At 45.9% G+C, this 19,213-nt stretch overlaps 1 protein-coding gene across 8 annotated transcripts in view; it reads right to left on the bottom strand.

Annotated features, from left to right (window-relative positions):
* TNS2 (tensin 2) overlaps positions 1-19,213 on the bottom strand; it is a 143,145-nt gene that overhangs the window by 70,313 nt on the left and 53,619 nt on the right. For 2 of the 8 annotated variants that reach the window (XM_044443343.1, XM_044443342.1), the window contains exon 1: positions 13,495-13,526. The exons of 5 other annotated variants lie outside the window; for them this stretch is intronic. Coding sequence is in view for 1 of the 3 variants with exons in the window: in XM_044443336.1 (XP_044299271.1) it covers positions 13,495-13,575 (81 nt within the window). In the remaining 2 variants the exon portion in view is untranslated. Of the gene's footprint in view, positions 1-13,494; positions 13,960-19,213 lie in introns of those variants that run through there. One more of the 8 variants, XM_044443336.1, reaches the window with a different exon arrangement.

Consider the following 19,213-nt stretch of genomic DNA (forward strand, 5'->3'; position numbering starts at 1 on the left):
CAACCTCAGATCACAGAATCTGAAACAACCAATGGCCCCTCGGATGATGTCCAGGGACCACTTGACCAAGATCTCATTATACCGCTCTGGGTTAGTTATTATGGAATGACAGGGCTACCAACCCTGGTTCTTTTGCCACACGTTTGAATCTCCTTTCTACCCAGTGAAAGCAAGCCTTTGGAATTGCTGCTTTCTCATTCTTCAGTCAACACAACTGACTTTTAAGAAAAAAGAGTATTAATCAATGCTGAGGTGAAGTGTATCTAATGTGCACTGTGCAGTTTGAATGTACCCTAGAAATTGTATGTGGTCTGAAATTTTATAAGATTAACCTATGTAACATAAAGGGCTGTGTACAGTTTGCATTGTAAAAAAATAAAACCAATAGTATGTGCCAAGGAAACCTGAATTCTGTAGCATAATTTATGCAAATTATCCCAATGTAGTCTTTCTCATTGCTGTTTTTAATTATTCTTCTAGTCCATTCTGCTCATTTTCTATGTCAATTCATTTTAAATTTTAGGTCAAATTACCAATATTCTCTATTTTAATGATGACACAAATAATACTTGCACATATGTAAGTATTTCCTTGGACCTAATACATATACATAAATCTATAAAGAACTAGCTGTAGAATCTTCTGCATGTTTACTCAAAAGTAAACCTCAATGTATTCCCATGTAGCTGTTTATTTACATGCTTAATAATTAAAGGGTTTGTGCAACATGTGTCAGTAATTTAAAAACTGCCAACTTTCATGGAAGCAATAATAATTTTCCATCTGTTCATGATGATCAGAGGCATAGTGCAAAAGTTTCATCACTGATAAGTGGAATAGTATACCACTGAGATTTTAGAGAACCAAACATTGTCCACAAGCTTTCAAGCATACCTTTGCAAACCAAGAGGGCTAGTAACCTGAATGAGAAGAGGAAGTGAAATGTCATCAATTTTTCTGAAAGAAAAGAATATCAGATAGCTATCATATTGTGGAGTTTATTTGTACTTGTTCAGAACCTGTTATCTGACATCTAATATTCCTTGAAAGTCAAACTCAATTTGAATGTCTTAAAAGCTGCCAGAGAATGATCAGCACAGATGAATATGCTGTCCTGCTTAAGAAAACCGAAAATAACAATTAGCTAGAGATGGAATTTCTGCACAATTTGGAAGTGTATGTATTAGCAATGCAGATGCTCTTAAAAAAATAAAAAAAAAAGCCTATACCACCCACACATATGGAACGGTTCCTTTTTGCAAGCCTCATCACAGCAGCCCTGATCACCCAGCTGACAGATTTTACAAACGACCTTTCCTAGCCCTCTCCCCTTCGAGCCCCTTTCCTGGATGCTGAGGGCACGAAGCTTGGATTACCCAGAAGTGGAACAGCTGTCCTGCCAGAAAAAGAGCTGCATTCCAGCTATGCAAAGTGTGGGGGGTGGCAGGGGGGTAAGAGTATGGAATGTCGCTACAAATTACCAACCAAGACTCCCACACTTCACCATTCTGTTCGAAGGCAGGAGGGTGTGTGTGTGGGTGGCAGGGGGGTATAGCAGAAGCCCAAGCATTTTCAAAGAGGGGCTTGCGTGTGCAACAACCTCACAAACTCAGCATCAATGCCTGGGGACTCTGTGCCAATAAACCAAGATCCTATCTCTTCAAGAGAATTCCCCTGGCTTTTAAGCTGCCTTGAAGCATACAACAAAAACATAGCGGGTTTTGCAATACTGAAAGCCTATTTTGAGCCTCACTGTTGCGTGCCCTTCCGAAAGTCCGCTGATGAAAACAGAAGCATGCTGCTCAGTCCTCATACCAGGATCACTTTGTGAACCACACTCCGCTCCATTAGCACATGTTGCCGGCTTGCTTTCATTTACCCCTTGCAATGATGGTTTGGTGTTGTTTGAAAATAGTGGCTGGGGGATTTTTTTGCTTGTTTTGTTAAAGATAGGCTGTAATCAATAAAAACAAAACAAGGGGCTGGAGGAAATATTTTGAAGCCTTGTAGAGCTCTTCTACTTGGGGCTGGCGGGCGGGGAGGACGAACAGAGGAGACATGGTAGAGGTTTTCATATGAAGAACCAATGTATCCAGGTTGCAAAAGTTGGAACTGGTACAGGGAGCAAGGCAAGTCTGGTAGCCCCAGGAGGAAGGGGGAGTCCAATATGCCCAAGCTCTGGTTGCTGGGGCTTGAAAGAACAGGTACAGGTAAGCTGTCCAAAAGGCAAGCTGGCCTAAGGAAGCAGGAGGCTTCCTGGGCAATGTAGGCCTTCCCATGCAAGGAGAGGAAGGAGAGACTGAGGGAGGCTTCCTGGGACATGTAGTTCTTTTCTTGCAAGGGAAGGAAGGAGAGAATGAAGGATGCTCTGTCTGAAAGTGTGTGTACACAAGCCCTACTGAATGGACCATTCATGCTGGGCCCAGCCTGGCAGCCCTCACTATAAATAGCCATGAATCCCGTGCTTTGTTGCAGCAGTTTTTACTGCACAAACAAGTTATCTGTTTAAAAGGGCAAGAAGCTGGAGCCTCTGACCCAGGCAAAGGGATTGGGTGGGGGAAGCAGCCCAGCAAGAGGCAGCTTTTGAAGCTCAAGATGGGGAAAGGCTTGTTTTCAAGACACACCTCTTGATATCTGTTTTTTCTAGGAGCCAAAACAGACAGTATGTACTTCAACTGTGTCTAGTGGCTGTATCTTTTTGCTAATTAACTTTACTCTAGAGTAGATGCAGGGTCCACAACTTGGATCTGAAACACACACTACCACCACCATGCAAGGGTACCAATTACAGATTGGGGTGCTGCTCCTACTCTAGAGTAAATGTAAAAAGAGAGGAGCTGCTGGACACAGGTTTAAACTTGTGTCTGTTTTGGTCTTAAGAGGAATGCATGGAGCACTTACAGTTGAACAGAAAAATGCCTGACCTGTATTGATACCACCAAGATGATCTGAGGGTCATAAGATCCTCTAATCAGTAGGCATGGCTGTCTGATACTCTTCTACTCTCTGTCAGTCCAGTCAATGAGCAACTAAACTCTTATGTGAAATTTCCCCAGTCCCTCTTACATACATTCACACACACACACACACACACACACACAGGTTCACTAGAGTCACCATTTACAAATCACCAAAAGACAAGAAATGCATCACCCCTGAAAAAGACGACACATATCTACATGAAATTTCCATGGGCTACTTTCTTGTTTTGATGTAAATTTAGATATAATAACAATTACTATGATTCCCAGTGCTTTTTTTGTAAAAAAAAAAAAAAAGGTGCCGGAACTCAGCAGTAAGACGCACACCATACACACCAATCCCATCTCACTCTCAGATAGCAGATAGCAGACACAAAAGCAGCCTGCAGGCACTATGTTAATGATGTTTGCTGCTGATCTGCTATGCTGTTCAAAATCACTTCCTAAAATCCATTGGGAAAAAAAGGTGCCGGAACACCGTTCCGGTGCGTTCTATGACAAAAAGAGCCCTGATGATTCCTGTATTTAAATAGCAATGCAGAGCATTTCACCATAGTGTGGCAGACAAGTGAACAAGTGACTTGTTGCTCCTTGCTCAGTCTGCTACCCAGAAGCTAAGTGTTGATGGGCAACTTCAAGCTCTCCCTTCTGCTGGGTTGCCTTCTTCTTCTTTTAATTGCTAAACTAAGCTTGACTGGCACAGCTCTTCAAACACAGCCAAACCTTCCAACAGACCACAGACCACAGGCAACACTTCGAACAGAGGACTGCCCTTTGTTTAATAAATAAGACACATGGCCACACTGGATTCACCCCTGCAAGGCTGTTTTAGTAGTTTCTAGAGATTTCCAGACATGAGCCCCCAGATCAAAAGTAAGCCCAGATGGAAGAAAATGGTGATGGAGACTTGCAGGAGAGAGTCAACAGGCACGGAAAGGATTAAACAGCATTACCTTCGACAACCACATGCTTCGCCTTGTCTTACAAATGCTCCTCTTCTCCCATCCCCTTGCTGCCATATTGATGTTGCCTTACCAAACATGGGTTTAAAAACCATTCATTTGCCCAGGTAACCTACAGTTCTGCTCAAAGGTCCAAAACAGACATTACTTTAAACTTTGTCCAAAATTTATCTCTTTTATTTTTTTCTAGAGTAGGCACAGGGGTTCTGATCTAGATTTTAAGCCCTGCCACCGCCCCCCCCCCCCCCCGCTCAGATTCTGGTCCAGATTTGGATCCCCATGCCTCCTGTAGAGTAAAAATAAATAATAAAGTCACTGCTGGACACAGATTTAAATTCCTCTCTTCTGGCCCGTATTTGTGGAAAGCTCAAGATAGAAACAAAGGGGTCTTTTGCCTCTTCCCCTACATGAGCACCTCCTTCCTACGCAGTTCAGCGGCTTACCTGCCAAAGGGCTCCTTCACTCTGTGTTGATGGGTAGAAAGAGCACCTCTGCCAGTATTCTTACCTTATACGCCTCGATTTCTCAATCGAGGGGCACACAAGAGCCAGCTCTGACCAAGCCTTTGCTGCTTTTCAAGTAGGCAGCACAGTGGGGGCTTGGTCAGCATTTGCCAGTATGTTGAAGAACACTCTGCCAGTGTGTTGGCTCACATGGAAGAATGTAGTTGAGAGGGAACGATATGAGAAGATCTTTGAGATCAAGGGCTATGATTTGTTGGGGGTGGTGGGGAGGACAGATCTGGAACCTGTAGGGGCTGGGTTGGATTCCCAGGGCCCCCAATTCCTCTGTCTATTCTAAGACGAGTTTCCCGACACCCCTTCAGAGGTTTTCCAGAGATGGTAATGCAGCAAAATTCTGGCCAGCATGCATACTTCCCCATTCCCATTTTACCTTTCTAAAAATCCTGCAAGCAAGAATAGGCTGAAAGATTGTGACTGACTTAACATCTCTCAGTGGGGATTCAAACCTGATTCTCCTTGGTCCTTGTCCAGTACTCTAACCACTGTGTCACGCTCACTCCTCCTTGTCTCCTTCACAGTCTGTTTTTTTAATTTGCAACCTAGCCCAATCAAGGCATAATATGGGTATCCAGACCACATTGCAGCCAGCTACATAATTGTCACCTTCACTAAAAGATGCCAAGCCATATATGCTCTAAAGGACATCACATGAACACGACTCTAAAAATCACTCCACCTTCCTTTAAAAAAAACCCTTCTGTACCATACACACACAAGCACACACACGCAACCAGCACACTCATCTGGAATGGTTACCAGCTCCTGGATTTGGCACACAGAGTCACTATCATGGTTTAAAATGTACACTTTCAGCCGAAGCATGGGATGCCCTGGAGTATTCCAGCCTTTAACCACCCTGGGCAATCATTAGGGTGGCTGAAGGACAATAGCAGGGACGGTGGATGCGTGGCCCATCGGATGCTGCCAGACTACAGCTCCCACCATCTCTCACTATTGTCTATAGATGGTTACTGTGCTCCAACAACATCTGGAAGGGGTCAAATTCCCTGCTGGGGATATAAAGGAGTCTTGAGCATGCCTGCCTAAGAATGACATGGGAAACTGCATGGCCACAGCATGAAATCTTTCACAAAGGACTTCAGAGGCCCCTCTACAAGAAGGCCAATGTAAAGAAAGGGCTTATGGCACTGGACAAACCTTCACTGCTCTAATATCACATGCACACACACAGGAACATGTATACTGAATCAGACCCTTGATCCATCTAGCCAAGTACTGAGTGGTTGCGGCTTCTGGCTCCCTCTCCCCCTTCTCTATGTGTGCACTCACACATACTCCAAGACATGGGTCCCAAACTAGGCATCTCGGCAATGGCAAATGCAGATTCATAGCATCTCTTACCAGCATCCCGAAATCTGCACCAGCTTGGGAAAGAAATCATCTGCTGCAATGGTGGGCTGGACCAGTGGGCAAGGAGGTTAACCAGAGCAAGAAACTGGCTGGCCGGGCTCTTTTCATATGCAGAACCCACGAGGAGCTGACACCAAATCCCCTCCCGCTTTGTTCTGAGCCCAGAACATGTTTACTCACTGACTCGGTCACACTGCCGTGCAATGAGTGCCCACTATTGTGTACCAGCCGAGATGCTTTCCAACAACCGCCTCGTCATGTGAAGGGCTGTATTTACACTTCAATCCACAGCAACCTAAATAGTCTGAATAACTGATGGAAATTATGAAGACAGCCGGCATACATTTGTTTATGTTGAAGTCTTTCCACATAAGGGTCTAAGAACCTGGAATGGAGTGGTGGGTGTTAATGATACAGAGGCTAACATTATTTATTGTTTATTTAAAGTGTATTTGCCCCTTCCTTTTCCCCACAGCAGATTACAGAGAAATGAAGAATGACCGTCCTTGACCTAGGACTCAATATCTGAAAGACAAGACACGCAAGGAAAAAAGGGAAGGGGAAGGAAAAGAAGAAATGCAAGCTCATGCACCCATTTTATAGATATGGTAGTAATCTCACCCAGCTGCAGCTGACGCAGTCCAGGTAGCCGGACGGAACGGTTGCAGCCCTGTGCCAAACTGAGAGAATGAAAGGTTGTTTGTTTCTTTGCACAAACAACAGGAAAATAATAGTCCTTCTCACCTTCCCTCCTGCATCCTGATAGAAGGGCTGCTGCAGGATGACAACTGAGAGGAGGGAATCTTATGGATTGAGTAAGGCCTTGGAGAATGATACATAGAGTGGTCATTAAGGGAGAGTGTTTGCTGCTTGACCAAGCCTTTGAGTGCCCCACCAAACGAGGTAAGGCAGGAGACTACTAAGGAAAGGACATTTTCGTGGTGTGATCATAGTTACTGACTGCCAGCTCAGAGAGGCTCAGGTGCCACCTGTGTTATGGTATAGTCAGTACCAGTTGAAATGGCTTTTACCCTGTTTTTTACTATGGGTTTAATTCAGTTTTTAAAAGAAGGTGTTTTTATTATTTTTTACTCAGTTATTACACTTTATGGTCCCATGAACTGCCCAGAAAGCTTCAGTCTATTGGGCTGTATATAAGTGTAATGGATTCATAAAATAAATGGATTCTTTTTTTTCAAATCTCCATTTTTCCAGCAGTGCTGGAAAACACCTTCCCTGCCTCAGATCCTGGGAAACTGTTGCCAGTGAGAGGGTATCCTGCGAGTCTAGACAGTCTAATGACTTTATTCCAGATAATGGGACATCATATAGTCATATAAAAGGCAGAAATGAAGGAGCAGACAATCAGGGGAGAATGCAAAGGATGACCACCCCTGCAGTCAGCCTTTCTTTATCCATCTTAAGATTCGGTCCTGATCCCTCTGTGCTCAGTGTTGTAGCAGAGCCAGGCTTCACAGGGCCAAAGGACCCAGGAAGGAGGAAGGCACCTCCCGCTCATGGCATCCCAAAGGGGCATGCCCCCTTTGGTGTGACTCCCCTTTTGGGGTGCTCTCTTCTCCCTCACTGCCCCCCATGAGTTTTATGAGCAGGGGAGCTGATGTCATCTGCCAGTCCCTCCTGGAATTTCCTCTTCCCTCTGAGTATATCTGCAATTTTCACAGCAGCTGGATGGAAATGGATAGCTCAGTCAGCTATCCTTCCTTATTGCAAAGCACAGTCATTGGGAAGGGGGGTGGCTTCGTTTGGGAGGGGCTACCAAGACCCATTAGCGCAACAAAGGACCTGCTCCTGATGGGGATGAAAGCTGTTAAAACAAGCCTGCTGATTCTGATTTGAAACATTTCTTCCTAGTGTAGGGAAACGAATCTCCTGGAAAATCTGTAGCGGGTGGTCTGATGTTCCAGTGCATGTTGTATCCTTCTCTCTCCCTTTCTCATGAAATCTCCAGGCTCTCGAGCCAAAGTCCAACATGCTAAGCGCTGTGTTGCCCTTTGCCAGGTCCATGATTGTCCGCTGATCCCAGTAAGGTGGGTATTATACCGGCAAGCACCACCCTTTTGGTGGGTGGGATTGTGTGTATGGCTCTCTCACTCACACACAGAAGTAGACAAATGGGTCTTGACTGCCAGAGACCCAGTTGCCCCCAAATACCTTATACTACAAAAAGGAATAACATATTGTTCCTTGGAATAATTATGTCCCTACCCCAGCTGAGGGCTGTAGCTGAGCTAAGAGGAAACAGGGAAGTCTGAAGGGAGTGGCAGATGACATTAGCACACCTGCTAACAAAAAGATGCTGGCACTGAGTTTTTGAGAGCCCTGATTCCACTACACCACTGCCCCTTTCTCAAAGCAGTCCTTGGGAAAATAAGTCTCTGGCCAGAACCTACCAATAATATGCACTATTTATGCTAAACTATGGGCAAGCGCAGCAGATATCTTTGACCTCCTGAATTGCAGTAGAGCTGCGCAAGGGATGGGAGGTTCCCATGCAGCTGAACAGAGTGTTCTATAACTCAGGAAATCAAAAGGGAATTGGTCAATGCTTAAGAATAGCAGGCTGGGCTCCAGAGGTCAGGAACTAGACTTAAAAATAGGACCTGTCAAAATATCAGTGCTTAAAAAACCTCCTCCCCCAGCATGGCTGACAGCGCAAGAATAAAACAAAACTCTGATAATTTGATTGTACCTAGCAGAACAATTTGCAGACCCCTACCCCACCCCAGTGGACAGCTGATCCTGGCAAAAAGGAAAGCTCGTCTGTTCAGTTTCCTTTTCCTGCTTGAGGCTCAGTATCATTTCCTGGTTCTCACCCACACATCTCTTTCCCCTGGTTTGTTTCCCAGCACGACTTGGAATGAGTTGATGAGCCTGCAGGAACATCTTAAGACACATGGATGTGTTCTCTTTTTTTAAGGGGGACTTGTAAACCCTGTACAACAAAATTGCCAGTTAAGTAAAACCCCATGTGATGTACATACTGCCTCAGTCAAAGGGCTGGAGTGTCACTTTAATTAAATTCCTGGGAGCTTCAACAGCATTGTTTGGTAACAACCACCACAGGACAACCGGCAAAGCAATCAGCAAAAATATTTTGCAACATCAAAAGCACACAAGCCAAGTGGTCATAAGTAGAGCTGCTGATCTTTGGCGACAGCCCCATTTATGTTTATTCAGAAATAAGTGCCACCGATTTAGGAGTAAATTACACTGAACTCAGGTTGCATCCTGAGTCTAGACATGTTTCTTGGAACTATCTCAAAGCTCAATGGGAATGCACTCTCTAGCCTAGGAAAGATACATAGGAGGGCAACCTCCATCCATCACTCACAGATTAAAATCCTCCCACATACCCCTGATTACTTGCTAAGACAGACAACAAGCAAAAATCCCATGACCAGGGGCTCTTGAAAGGTCTGCCACACAGATCTGTTGAAAGAGAAACTTGATGGAGGATTTCCCTTCTGGTCTGTATCTAAAGCCAGCAGATAAAATATAAATTGACATTTCAGCCCAGGAGAAATAACTACGAGTACTCAGAGGGCTTCTTCTTTGCTCACATTGCATCTGCAAATTCATGTCCAACAGAGCTGTTTAGAGTGGTAAGGAACTTGTCTCAAGTTCCAGTGCCCCCTAACCTATCTTTAGTGCCATCAGTTGCTCGCTGTGAGACTTTTAATAATCATTCTGCAGATAAAATTTCTCAGATAAGAGCTGAGCTTGAGGCAATCATGGAGGTAGGGATCAACAGAGGTGTCCAGAAACTCCACGAAGGAGGTTATCCTGGATCCATCCATCTTGGCTGGTAGACCAGGGGTTAAGACACTGAAGGAGCTATTATGTCTTATCAACAATGCCTCCTTCAGAGAGGGTAGGATTCCTGCCTGCCTGAAGGAGGCTATTGCATGGCCCCTCCTAGAGAAACCAAATTTGAATGCTCTGGCCCTTTGTCACTTTAAAGCAGTCTCAGATATGCCACCTCTTTGTAAGGTGATCCTCAAGATTGTGTCTCTTCAGCTCCAGGCAGTATGACGTAATACTGATTTTCTGCACTCATTTCAGACTGGCTTCAGAACAGGATATGACATTGACATTGGTTTGGTCACTCTAGTGGATGAACTACAAGTCAGAAGTGACAGGAGGAATGTATCCTCGTTGGTTCTGTTGGATCTCTTGGTGATCTTCATTACTATTGACTATAGTATCCTCCTGGATTGTCGGAGGGAGTTGGACATTGGAGACACTGCCTCGTAGTGGTTTTGTTCCTACCTCTCAGGTTGGTTCCAGATGATGAAGCTTGGAGACTGTTGCTCCTCTAGGAAGGAGTGGACCCATGGAGTCCCGCAAGGCTCCATTTTGTCTCCAAGGCTGTTTAACTTCTACATGAAGCCACTGGGAGAGACCATCTGGAGAAGTGGTGCTGGGTGTTACCAATATACTGATGACACCCAGATCTACTTCTCCATAGCACCCTCCTTGCCTTCTTCTAGAGACTGCTTCTCTCCTCTGAATGATTGCCTGGATCTGCTAATGGGCTGGATGGGAGGAAATAAATTCAAGCTGAATCCAGACCTGACAGAGGCCCCTGCTCTCAAGGCTTAGAATCCAGGATTAGAGGTGTGTCAGCCAGTCCTAGACGGGGTTGCACTAGGTGTTCACAGTACGGGTATGCTCCTTGACTCAGCCCTTCAGAAGTCAGCACAGACAGAAGCTGTGGTCAGAAGTGTCTGCTATCAGCTTCGGCTGTGTCCCTTCCAGAAGAAGGGTGACCTGAAAACAGTAGCACATGCACTGGTAACCTCTAGGCTTAATTTCTACATAGGGCTATCCTTGTGCCTACTTCAAAAATTTCAGCTAGTACAAAATATGGCAGCCAGACTGATAGCTGGGTCATCATGGAGAGACCAATGTATCACCAATAATGAAGTCGCTGCACTGGCTGCCAGCATGTCTCCAGACACAGTACAAGAGGTTGAGAATGACTTTTAAAGCTCCTCACATGTGGGGTCCAAAAAACCTTCAGGAGTGCCTTTGCCCAGATATTCTGTCCCACCTGCTAAGGTCCTCTGGCGATCACCTTTTGAGGTTTATCTCTATAAGATTAATGTCTACCACCCAGTGGACTTTCTCAGTCATTGCCCCTAAACTATGGAATGGCCTGCAGGGATAGACACATTGGACATCCCAGACTGAAACCTTTAAGAGGGAATTAAAGACATCTCTCTTCCAATGGACCTTCTCAGATTAGTTCCTGGATCAGTTTTATTTAATATGCTTGTTATTAGTTGAAATTTTTAACTATTGGTTTCAGTGTCTTGGAAACTGTCCAAAGTCTAGGGGAATGGGGCAATACATAAAATACCAAAATAAATAAATAATGAATACATAAATAAAAGGGATGCTTCCCACTTATGATTTTTAAGAGTACACCTAAAATTGAGCACTCCAGGCCCTGTATTTGCATGAGCCACTGCTCCTGTGGTGGGAAGTCAGCAGCTGTGGAGGCAAGTGGCAAGAAATACCCATTTCTTGAATGGGGCAGGTCAGCAGAGCACACCAAAGAGAGCTGACCTGTCCTTTTCCAGAAACAGGCGCTTCTGTGTGTTCCTGGGCTTAGTTCCTGTTGCAGTAGAAGTAGGTCCTGCAGCTGCGATGGAATTAGCAGAGGACTGGAGATTGCCCTTTCTTGCATGCAGTTTTGCTATCATCTGTAGTTTTACTCCAGTGTCAGTTTTACTGTTTTGCTGCCCTGTCAAGCAACAAAAAATGGAAGCAGCAGTGGAAAAAACTCAGAAGGGTTATGAATGGAAGACAATGGCATCTGAAAACTTGAAATTCCATGAATGAGGCAGGCTGGGACACCACAAAAGTCTAGAAGATTCTCAGAATTTTTAAAGGACAGACAAGATTCATCTCTGGGTGCAAACCTGGCCATCCTAAAACAATCACAGGGCACATGTCCTAGACCTTCCAGTCACTCCACATACCTACACTTCATCACACTTAATGATACTTAAGTGAATATGTGAATTATTCCACCGAAAACTATTGCATTTGTAGTGGCATATTTTAATACAAGAATTTTAAAGGGGCCTAGGATCACTCCATTCAAATATAGCTACAGCGGATGGATCGGCATTGTTCTCTCTTGCTTCAGAGGGCAGAACTAGAACCGATGGATGGAAAGTGCAGGGAAGGAGATTTTGGTTAGAAATCAGCATCCCTGCAATTTAGACCCATTAGTTTTAATGTCCAAAGGTGGCAGCAAAGTGGATCCTCCTTTGCTGGAAGTATTTAAACAGAGCATGGATCACCAGAGGTCACACTGAACAGGGGGCTGGGTTAGATGATTGCTGAGGTTCTTTCTGATTTTGTAATTTATGATTCAACATTCTACCGGAGGTATTTGATCTGTGACAACGCCTTCAACTCATGCAGGTCATCGTTTGATATTGCAACCATAGTGTGAAGTGAATGGGCTTGCACAGAGCTGAGTTGGTATCAGTTCATAGGACTCTGAAGTAAATGTGCAATGCTTTTCAGCTGTTGCAGTTCCCAGAGTCAAGATATCAAGGAATACAGCATCAATTGACATATACCACATAGTTTAAGTGAATAGTTTTAATATCAGAAAACGTTGAAAAATCACTCTTTTTTCTCTGTGCATCAACAGGGCTCTTAAGTGCTGCATGGTAAACTGAGAGATACATCAATTTTGCACCTATTGTGCTTCAGGCTAGACTTACATGCTACTGGCAAGCTTTTAGCCATTCCATGCTTTGTCACTTTAAATGTTTTTATTTTATGTTATTAAAGAGACATTTCTTAAAATACATGTCAGGAAGTGGCTCAAATAGGCTGACATGGCATCTGGCCAACCAGCTTCCACCCATCTGGGGTCTGAAGATTTGAGTCAGTAAAAAGCAAATGTCAGATTTGGTTCTCAAGCTTCTGAGCACGAAAGCAATATCTATTAAGCAAGCCCCTCCTCAGCACTAGGGCTTAAAAAAACCCCTTGTGGCACCACAAAGCAAAACTAGGAAAGAAAGCTAAAGTCTTTATTTTTTTAGAGTGGGAAGGGGAGAGATCATAACACTTCCTGATGTGGCAGAAGAATAATTCTGTTAGCTACAGAAAAAAATCAAACCAGAATATTCCATTGCAGCAAACAGCAGTGTTGGGAGTAAGGAGTAGCTGGAAGGATGGTGATGGGGGTTAGCAGGCAACTATTATGAGGCTCTGATCTAGATCGAGAGCGCACTGGAGATCTTTGGCTGCTGCTGCTGCTGCAAAATAAAGAGTGCCTGGCTATGAATATGCCTTTGGCAAAGCAAGAGATGTAGTTCGGCCCCAGTATAGTCAATTTCATGAGAAGCTTAAGGTAACCTGGAAATTCAGGCATGGGATAAAGTGGGTCCTAGTTCACAAAAGATTGTGCCGGATGAAAGGTGTCAGCCTTCAAGATGCCACAAGAATCTTTGTTGGCTTTGCTACAAAAAGCTAACACAGCTACTGCCCCTCTGGAAACTGAGAAACTTTGGACAACTTGCCAGAAAATCCACATTTCCCCTGTCTCCCCCCCCCCCCCCATCCCCTGTCCACACACCTCCATCTCAGCCTCTGCTGAGCACCTACCCTGTGGCTACTTGGTACTCGGGTGCTCTCTCTTCTCCCCAGCGCTCTCAGTAGCGTCTCCACTGCATTTCGGGGCTTCATGGTTACACAGGTGATGAGTGCGCATTAATCCCACTTGAGTTTTAGAATCATGGTCAGGCTAGAAGCCACGCCAAAGCTGCTGAGCACATAGTTCTGCACGAGAGTGAGAGACGCCTGTCCACTCCCCAGTGCCAACAGCTGCAGCGAATCCACTCTAGTTGGTTTCCTCAACCAGCTCAGCCCTTGGAGCGCGTGAGGCAGGATGAAGTGGAGCTGGAAACAATGAGGCTAGGCTGTGAGATCGGGAGGCAGGCTGGCCGGCTGGGAGCTGCCATTTCCTGATACACAATAGCTCCTTCCCTTTGCAGTGCCCAGAGGTAATGGAAAAGGATGCACCGGGAAGGAGGGACAGCTGGGCCTGGAGACCAGGCCCTGGCAGAGGAACAGAGGCGCCCAGGTCAGCCCTCAGAGTTTAGGTCCATGCGTCAGCAGTAGGTTTGGGAAACTAGAGATGAGAAACTGTTTGGCAGTCCTGATGCTGCAAATAAATTCCATGGGTGTACACATAACAGCAGAATGAGGTAGTAGAGCAGACCGTACCACTTTGGCCTTCAGGGAGGCGACTGCTTCTCTGGACAGTCACATACACACAGCTCCTTTCCATTGGAAAACTAGCACAGGGGAAGATGAGTGTGCCAGTTTTCTACTTGCAGGGAGGTTTTTTGCTTCGGGTTATAAAAGGAAAGAGCAGATCCCCAGCCTTTTGGCTCTCAAGCCCACCACTCTGCCCTTTACATTACCCTGGCTGTCTGGGTCGAAGGGGTATGAGGACCACCTCAGACTTGGGCAGGAAGTGCAGCTTCTTGATCAGCAGCTGGTTCTGAGGGTGAGGCACCCTGAGGTAAGCCGGCTGCACCATTCCAACAAGCTATCTCTGTTGCTACCGCAACACCTGTATTTCATCTGCACTGGCAAATGACAGACAGACTGACATGCCAGAGAAAGCTGATAGGGCTTCCACTTTCTGATCCCTACTTAAGATGCTTGAAAGCCCTTGGAGCATTCAGGAACTGAGGGCAGCTAAATAGGACCCTGTAGTGACCAAATGCTGCAGGGAGAGGTTCATCTTCAAGATGCATTACAAAGATCTACTGAGATAAGCGACAACCTTATTTCCTTCTGAGGCAGAAGACTGTTGTCCCTTTAAAAAGAAAGAGGCACCACACCTCCTAGTTTGACATTTCCATGTTTCCAAAGTTTTTTGCAGGCCTATTTCTAAAGAAGAACAGTCAGTAGGAGAGTGTTAAAGTGAGTCAGACCAGAGTTGGCTGGAGGAAGCCCGGCCTCTGCTACCGAACTGGGCCAAGTGGATGCAGGCAGTATGGGATGGATTATGTAGCACAGATCAAGGGAGGGAGATCTTGCCTGCACCCAGAGCACCCACAACTGTTCACCTTAACAGCACTGTGCCAGCACAGGGGGCAATGCAACCCCTGGCAGCCTACTGACCCTGTTAAAGTTTGCAACCACGTGCTTCTAACACTAACTATTCCTTGTCTTTCTAGGTTTCCTATAACACACACATATGTGAAGAAGTGGTAAGTTCGGGGTTTTTATTTGGAGCCAACAACGGGAAGCAGCCAGCAAAAAAAACCCAAACAACAAAAGCACAGAATTATGATCTTCCATCCCAAATTCCAGCATGACACAGTCGACAGAAACAGTCCAAATTTAACTGTGGCTGCTGTCCTGTGCCAAGTCTGTGGCAGAGCAAGGAATACATCCATGCTGACCAGCGCATGCTGCCCTGGACCAGCCTTTGCCAGAACACAGCTGGCACTGCGTTCATTCAGTGAATCCCACTGACAAGGGCCCCACAGGCTCAATGATTCAGCAATCTGTCCCTCCGAGATGGAGATGGAGATGATGCTATTTAAAGAACATACTTCCCTTCATGAAAATGTGTGCACAAAGTTTGGTGAAATGTAGGAAGCTACAAAAGGCTTGAGCAGCACTTTGAGGAAGGAAGGAGCAGGTGTTTTAGTATCCTGCATAGCCCTCTGCCTTGCAGGATCAGAATAACTGATGCATTCTAACAAAACATATACCGTATTTTTTGCTCTATAAGACGCACTTTCCCCCCCTCAAAAGTAAGGGGAAATGTGTGTGCGTCTTATAGAGAGAAAGTGTGTGTGCCCGACACCCGGGACACTGCCGGCCGCCTGCACCATGTGGCACCACCTGGCTGGCACGCGCTCGGCGCGCGCTGCTCCACCCCACCCCCCGGCACAGGTGAGAGCTGTGCCGCTCAGGGGGAGCGGTGCGGAGGAGGAGGAGCCACGGGCTTTAACCCGCCGGCCACACAGAGAGACGGACTGCTCACCCCCACCGCCCGGGAAGACCTGCAGCCGCTGCCACCGCAGCACCGCCCGGAAGACCACGGCCGGCGCACTGCCGGCCTGGCTGCACCACACCTGGCTGGCACGTGCTCGGCACGCCCTGCTCCACCCCCTCCTCCGGCGCAGGTGAGAGCTGTTAATCACAGGTTGGTGTGCGTTTTCAAATGGCAACCTGTCTTTTAATGAAGCCCATGGGAAAGTGATGGGGAATGTGCCTGTGATTATCAGGAAGCTTTCCATGGATCCCTCCTCTAAAAACTAGGTGAGTCTTATGGTCAGGTGCGTCTTATAGAGCGAAAAATACAGTACATCCTTGTTTAGCTGTGTAATTCATATAGGTTGCAGAACTGAGGCTACCTTAAACTGGCACAGCCTAAAGCATAATCAGAGGTATCTAACTGGATGTATTCTGCCCATTATGACTAATTGGACTTCTTTGATTTTAAGTACATGTATTAGATTTGCTGCTGCATATTTCTGTGATAGGCATAATGTAATACGCTGATGGCCACTGGTAGGAAACAGGTAAAATTCATTCCTAGTACAGACAGATACTGCAATATCTCTCTTTTACCTGCATAACTCTTCCCCCTAGTTTTTTTTATCTTGGGCACACCGGAACATGACAACTTTTAGAGCCAATTTCTTAAATGTATCAGTAGAGAGATGGAACAAAAACAGTTTGGTACCTTTCTATGACTCAGACAGTAGGATAAACTATCGTAACATTTGAAAACAAAACAAAAGCAAAATTTGATTGGCTTTGGTTTTTTAGCAGATCAGCTGGGGCAAGAAGGAAATAATTTAGCTTCCTTGGGGAATTGAATATTCCCTTCTATCATGCAAGCCAAGATGGGTGGTGCAGCTAGGGGTTTGCAGCACTGTTCTGAAAAACTTTCTTTCATATAACACTGAAGGCCATTATTCAATGAATATGAACTATTTTTTAAAATCAGCTGATTAGTGACTGAAGATGCACATTCTTGAGTAATGCATTCCCCTAGGACTAGATAATCTGAGCAACGTTCAACCCAAGCTGAAGACACATGTAATTCCTGCACTTCTGGCTCCTGTCATGAATGGCATAAGAGGAACCTGGCTAGGCCAGATGTAGGGGTCAGCAAGTTGGGTCTTGCCCTGGGTGTCACACTTAAGGGGGCCAGCAGGGTGCATAGACTGGGTGGATGTGCAGAATCTACAGTGAGCAAAAAGGGTGTAATCCTGTGCATTATCAGACCCTTACATGAATGTCTAAACATTCACAGGGCTGTGTCCTAAATGTCTTTACCTTTTTTTTTTTAGCTCAACATGTCCTTTTGATATCAACTTCCATTAGCTGGCTTTAAAGAATGTCTCTTACTTGACTTCCAGTTCAGTGTCATTTGTTCCAGATCAGAGCTAGGCCACTTGCAACTCTCCCCATTTGTATGGCCTCCCACTACTATTGGGATGATGGGAGTTGTAGACCAAAAGAATAAAGTACTGTAAATCTTTAAAAAGCACACAAGTTGCAAGCTGGCTGGTGAGACCTCAGAGGAACTAGCATAGGCCCAGCCCTTGATCATGGAAGCTGCTGTACACTTTTTCCCAGTACACCCCCACCCGCAGTACTTCTACAATGGCGGACCCAGTTGGCTACCATTGCTGGCTACCCATGATCAACCAGCAGTCAGACTAGATGGTGCAATCTCGCTGGCGTGCAGCTCTCACTTCTTCTGATCTATGCTGAGAAGGGATCATGTGCTTCTTATTTTGAGTGCTGAAAACGAACGAAAGCAGACTTGTAAATAAGGCCATAAAAGTTACAAGTCTGCTTTTCCACTGCTTTTCTTCCTTTTTCCTAGCCTGATGGGGATTGGCAGACAAGAGACAGAGAACCGCATTTCTGTGCTGGGTACAGAGGAAGGGTGGAGTGCTCCATCCCTCCTTTACCAGCATGCTTGCTCACCTACATGAAATTCCTGATCAACCACAGCTACCTGGCTAGTATTTAAATACAAATACAAGGCGGAGGTGTAAGAATGTAATAAATAAATAAAGGCTGGATTTTAAAGTCCTTCTGCCTTCCTGGCAGGTCCAGCATACAGATGCACAGCTAGAAAGTGTGCTGAGAAAGGTAGGATTCCTCTCTCCTGCAACTAATCTTAATGGTTGTGTGACAAGGGAACCACAATGTGGTATAAGCCCACCTCCACTCTGATAAATTTACATATGGAGACCTTACCTGCTTCATGTCATGCTATGCCTTTTAACTTGGAGCATCTAAGGTTCCATATTGCACAAAAGGCAGAAAACAGTGCATCTGTTTCTGAAGCCTTTCAGACCAGGTGAAAGGTTTAACAAAGGCACTACCTTTTTCCTTTCTTTTTTTTAAAAGACCCTTTTATGGCTGAAAGGTACAGGCCCCATGCCTGCCATGGCCATACAAATGCTCCGGCCTGCCCATAGTTGGAAACGAAGGCACCATCCCAGTCTGTGCATCAGTGGCAGGACTCCTTAGGTAACTGCCGTCAACTCTTGCGTGCACAGCATGGATCCAAATCCTGGATCAGGCCTAAGGTCAGGGGCACTCAAGCCTATGTCCTTCCTTCAGCCCATATACTTCATCCCCACAATTGCCCCCTTTTTATGGGCCTGATGGCCACTTGTACCTCTGCCCTGCATTCACTGGGAAGGCAGAAGGACAAATCCATTCTGCTACCACGGCTTTTCCCACTCTGGCTGTAGGAAGCCCATACACAAAACATGCTACTTTAATTATATATTAGTTAATTGAGGCTTGTCAAACAACCCTGTCTATGGGTAGCCACTTGCAGCCAGCAAAAGTCTACTCCAGGGGTCCTCAAACATTTTGAACAGGGGGCCAGCTGAAAGGTGCCAGCGGTGGCTGCGGGCCGCCAAGGCAGTGGTGGCGGGGAGGTGCAGGCCGGTGTGGGGGCGGGGCGTGCTCACGTAAGGCGGAGGGGGGTCATGCAGGGAGAGGTGCCGGCTTGCTCGTGAGGAGATCGTTTCCTAGCGAGTGCAAAACAACCTCCATGCAAGCAAGCTGCCGCCAGGCGCATGCATGGCAAGGTGCCGGCTTGCTTGCGAGGAGCTCATTTTCTCTGATTGAGTCCAAAACGATCACAAGGAGATCGTTTTCTCCAAGCATTTCCAAAACAACATCCTCGTGAGCAAGCCACATGCAGACCCAGTGGGCGCAAAACCTGTGGGCTGGGCCGGTTAAAAGGGCATGGCGGGCCACATCTAGTCCACAGGCCTTATTTTGAGGACCCATGGTCTACTCGGACTAACAAGGC

This window comes from Varanus komodoensis, unplaced genomic scaffold, assembly GCF_004798865.1.
Source record: "Varanus komodoensis strain SLA01 unplaced genomic scaffold, ASM479886v1 scaffold41, whole genome shotgun sequence".
NCBI lineage: Eukaryota > Metazoa > Chordata > Lepidosauria > Squamata > Varanidae > Varanus > Varanus komodoensis.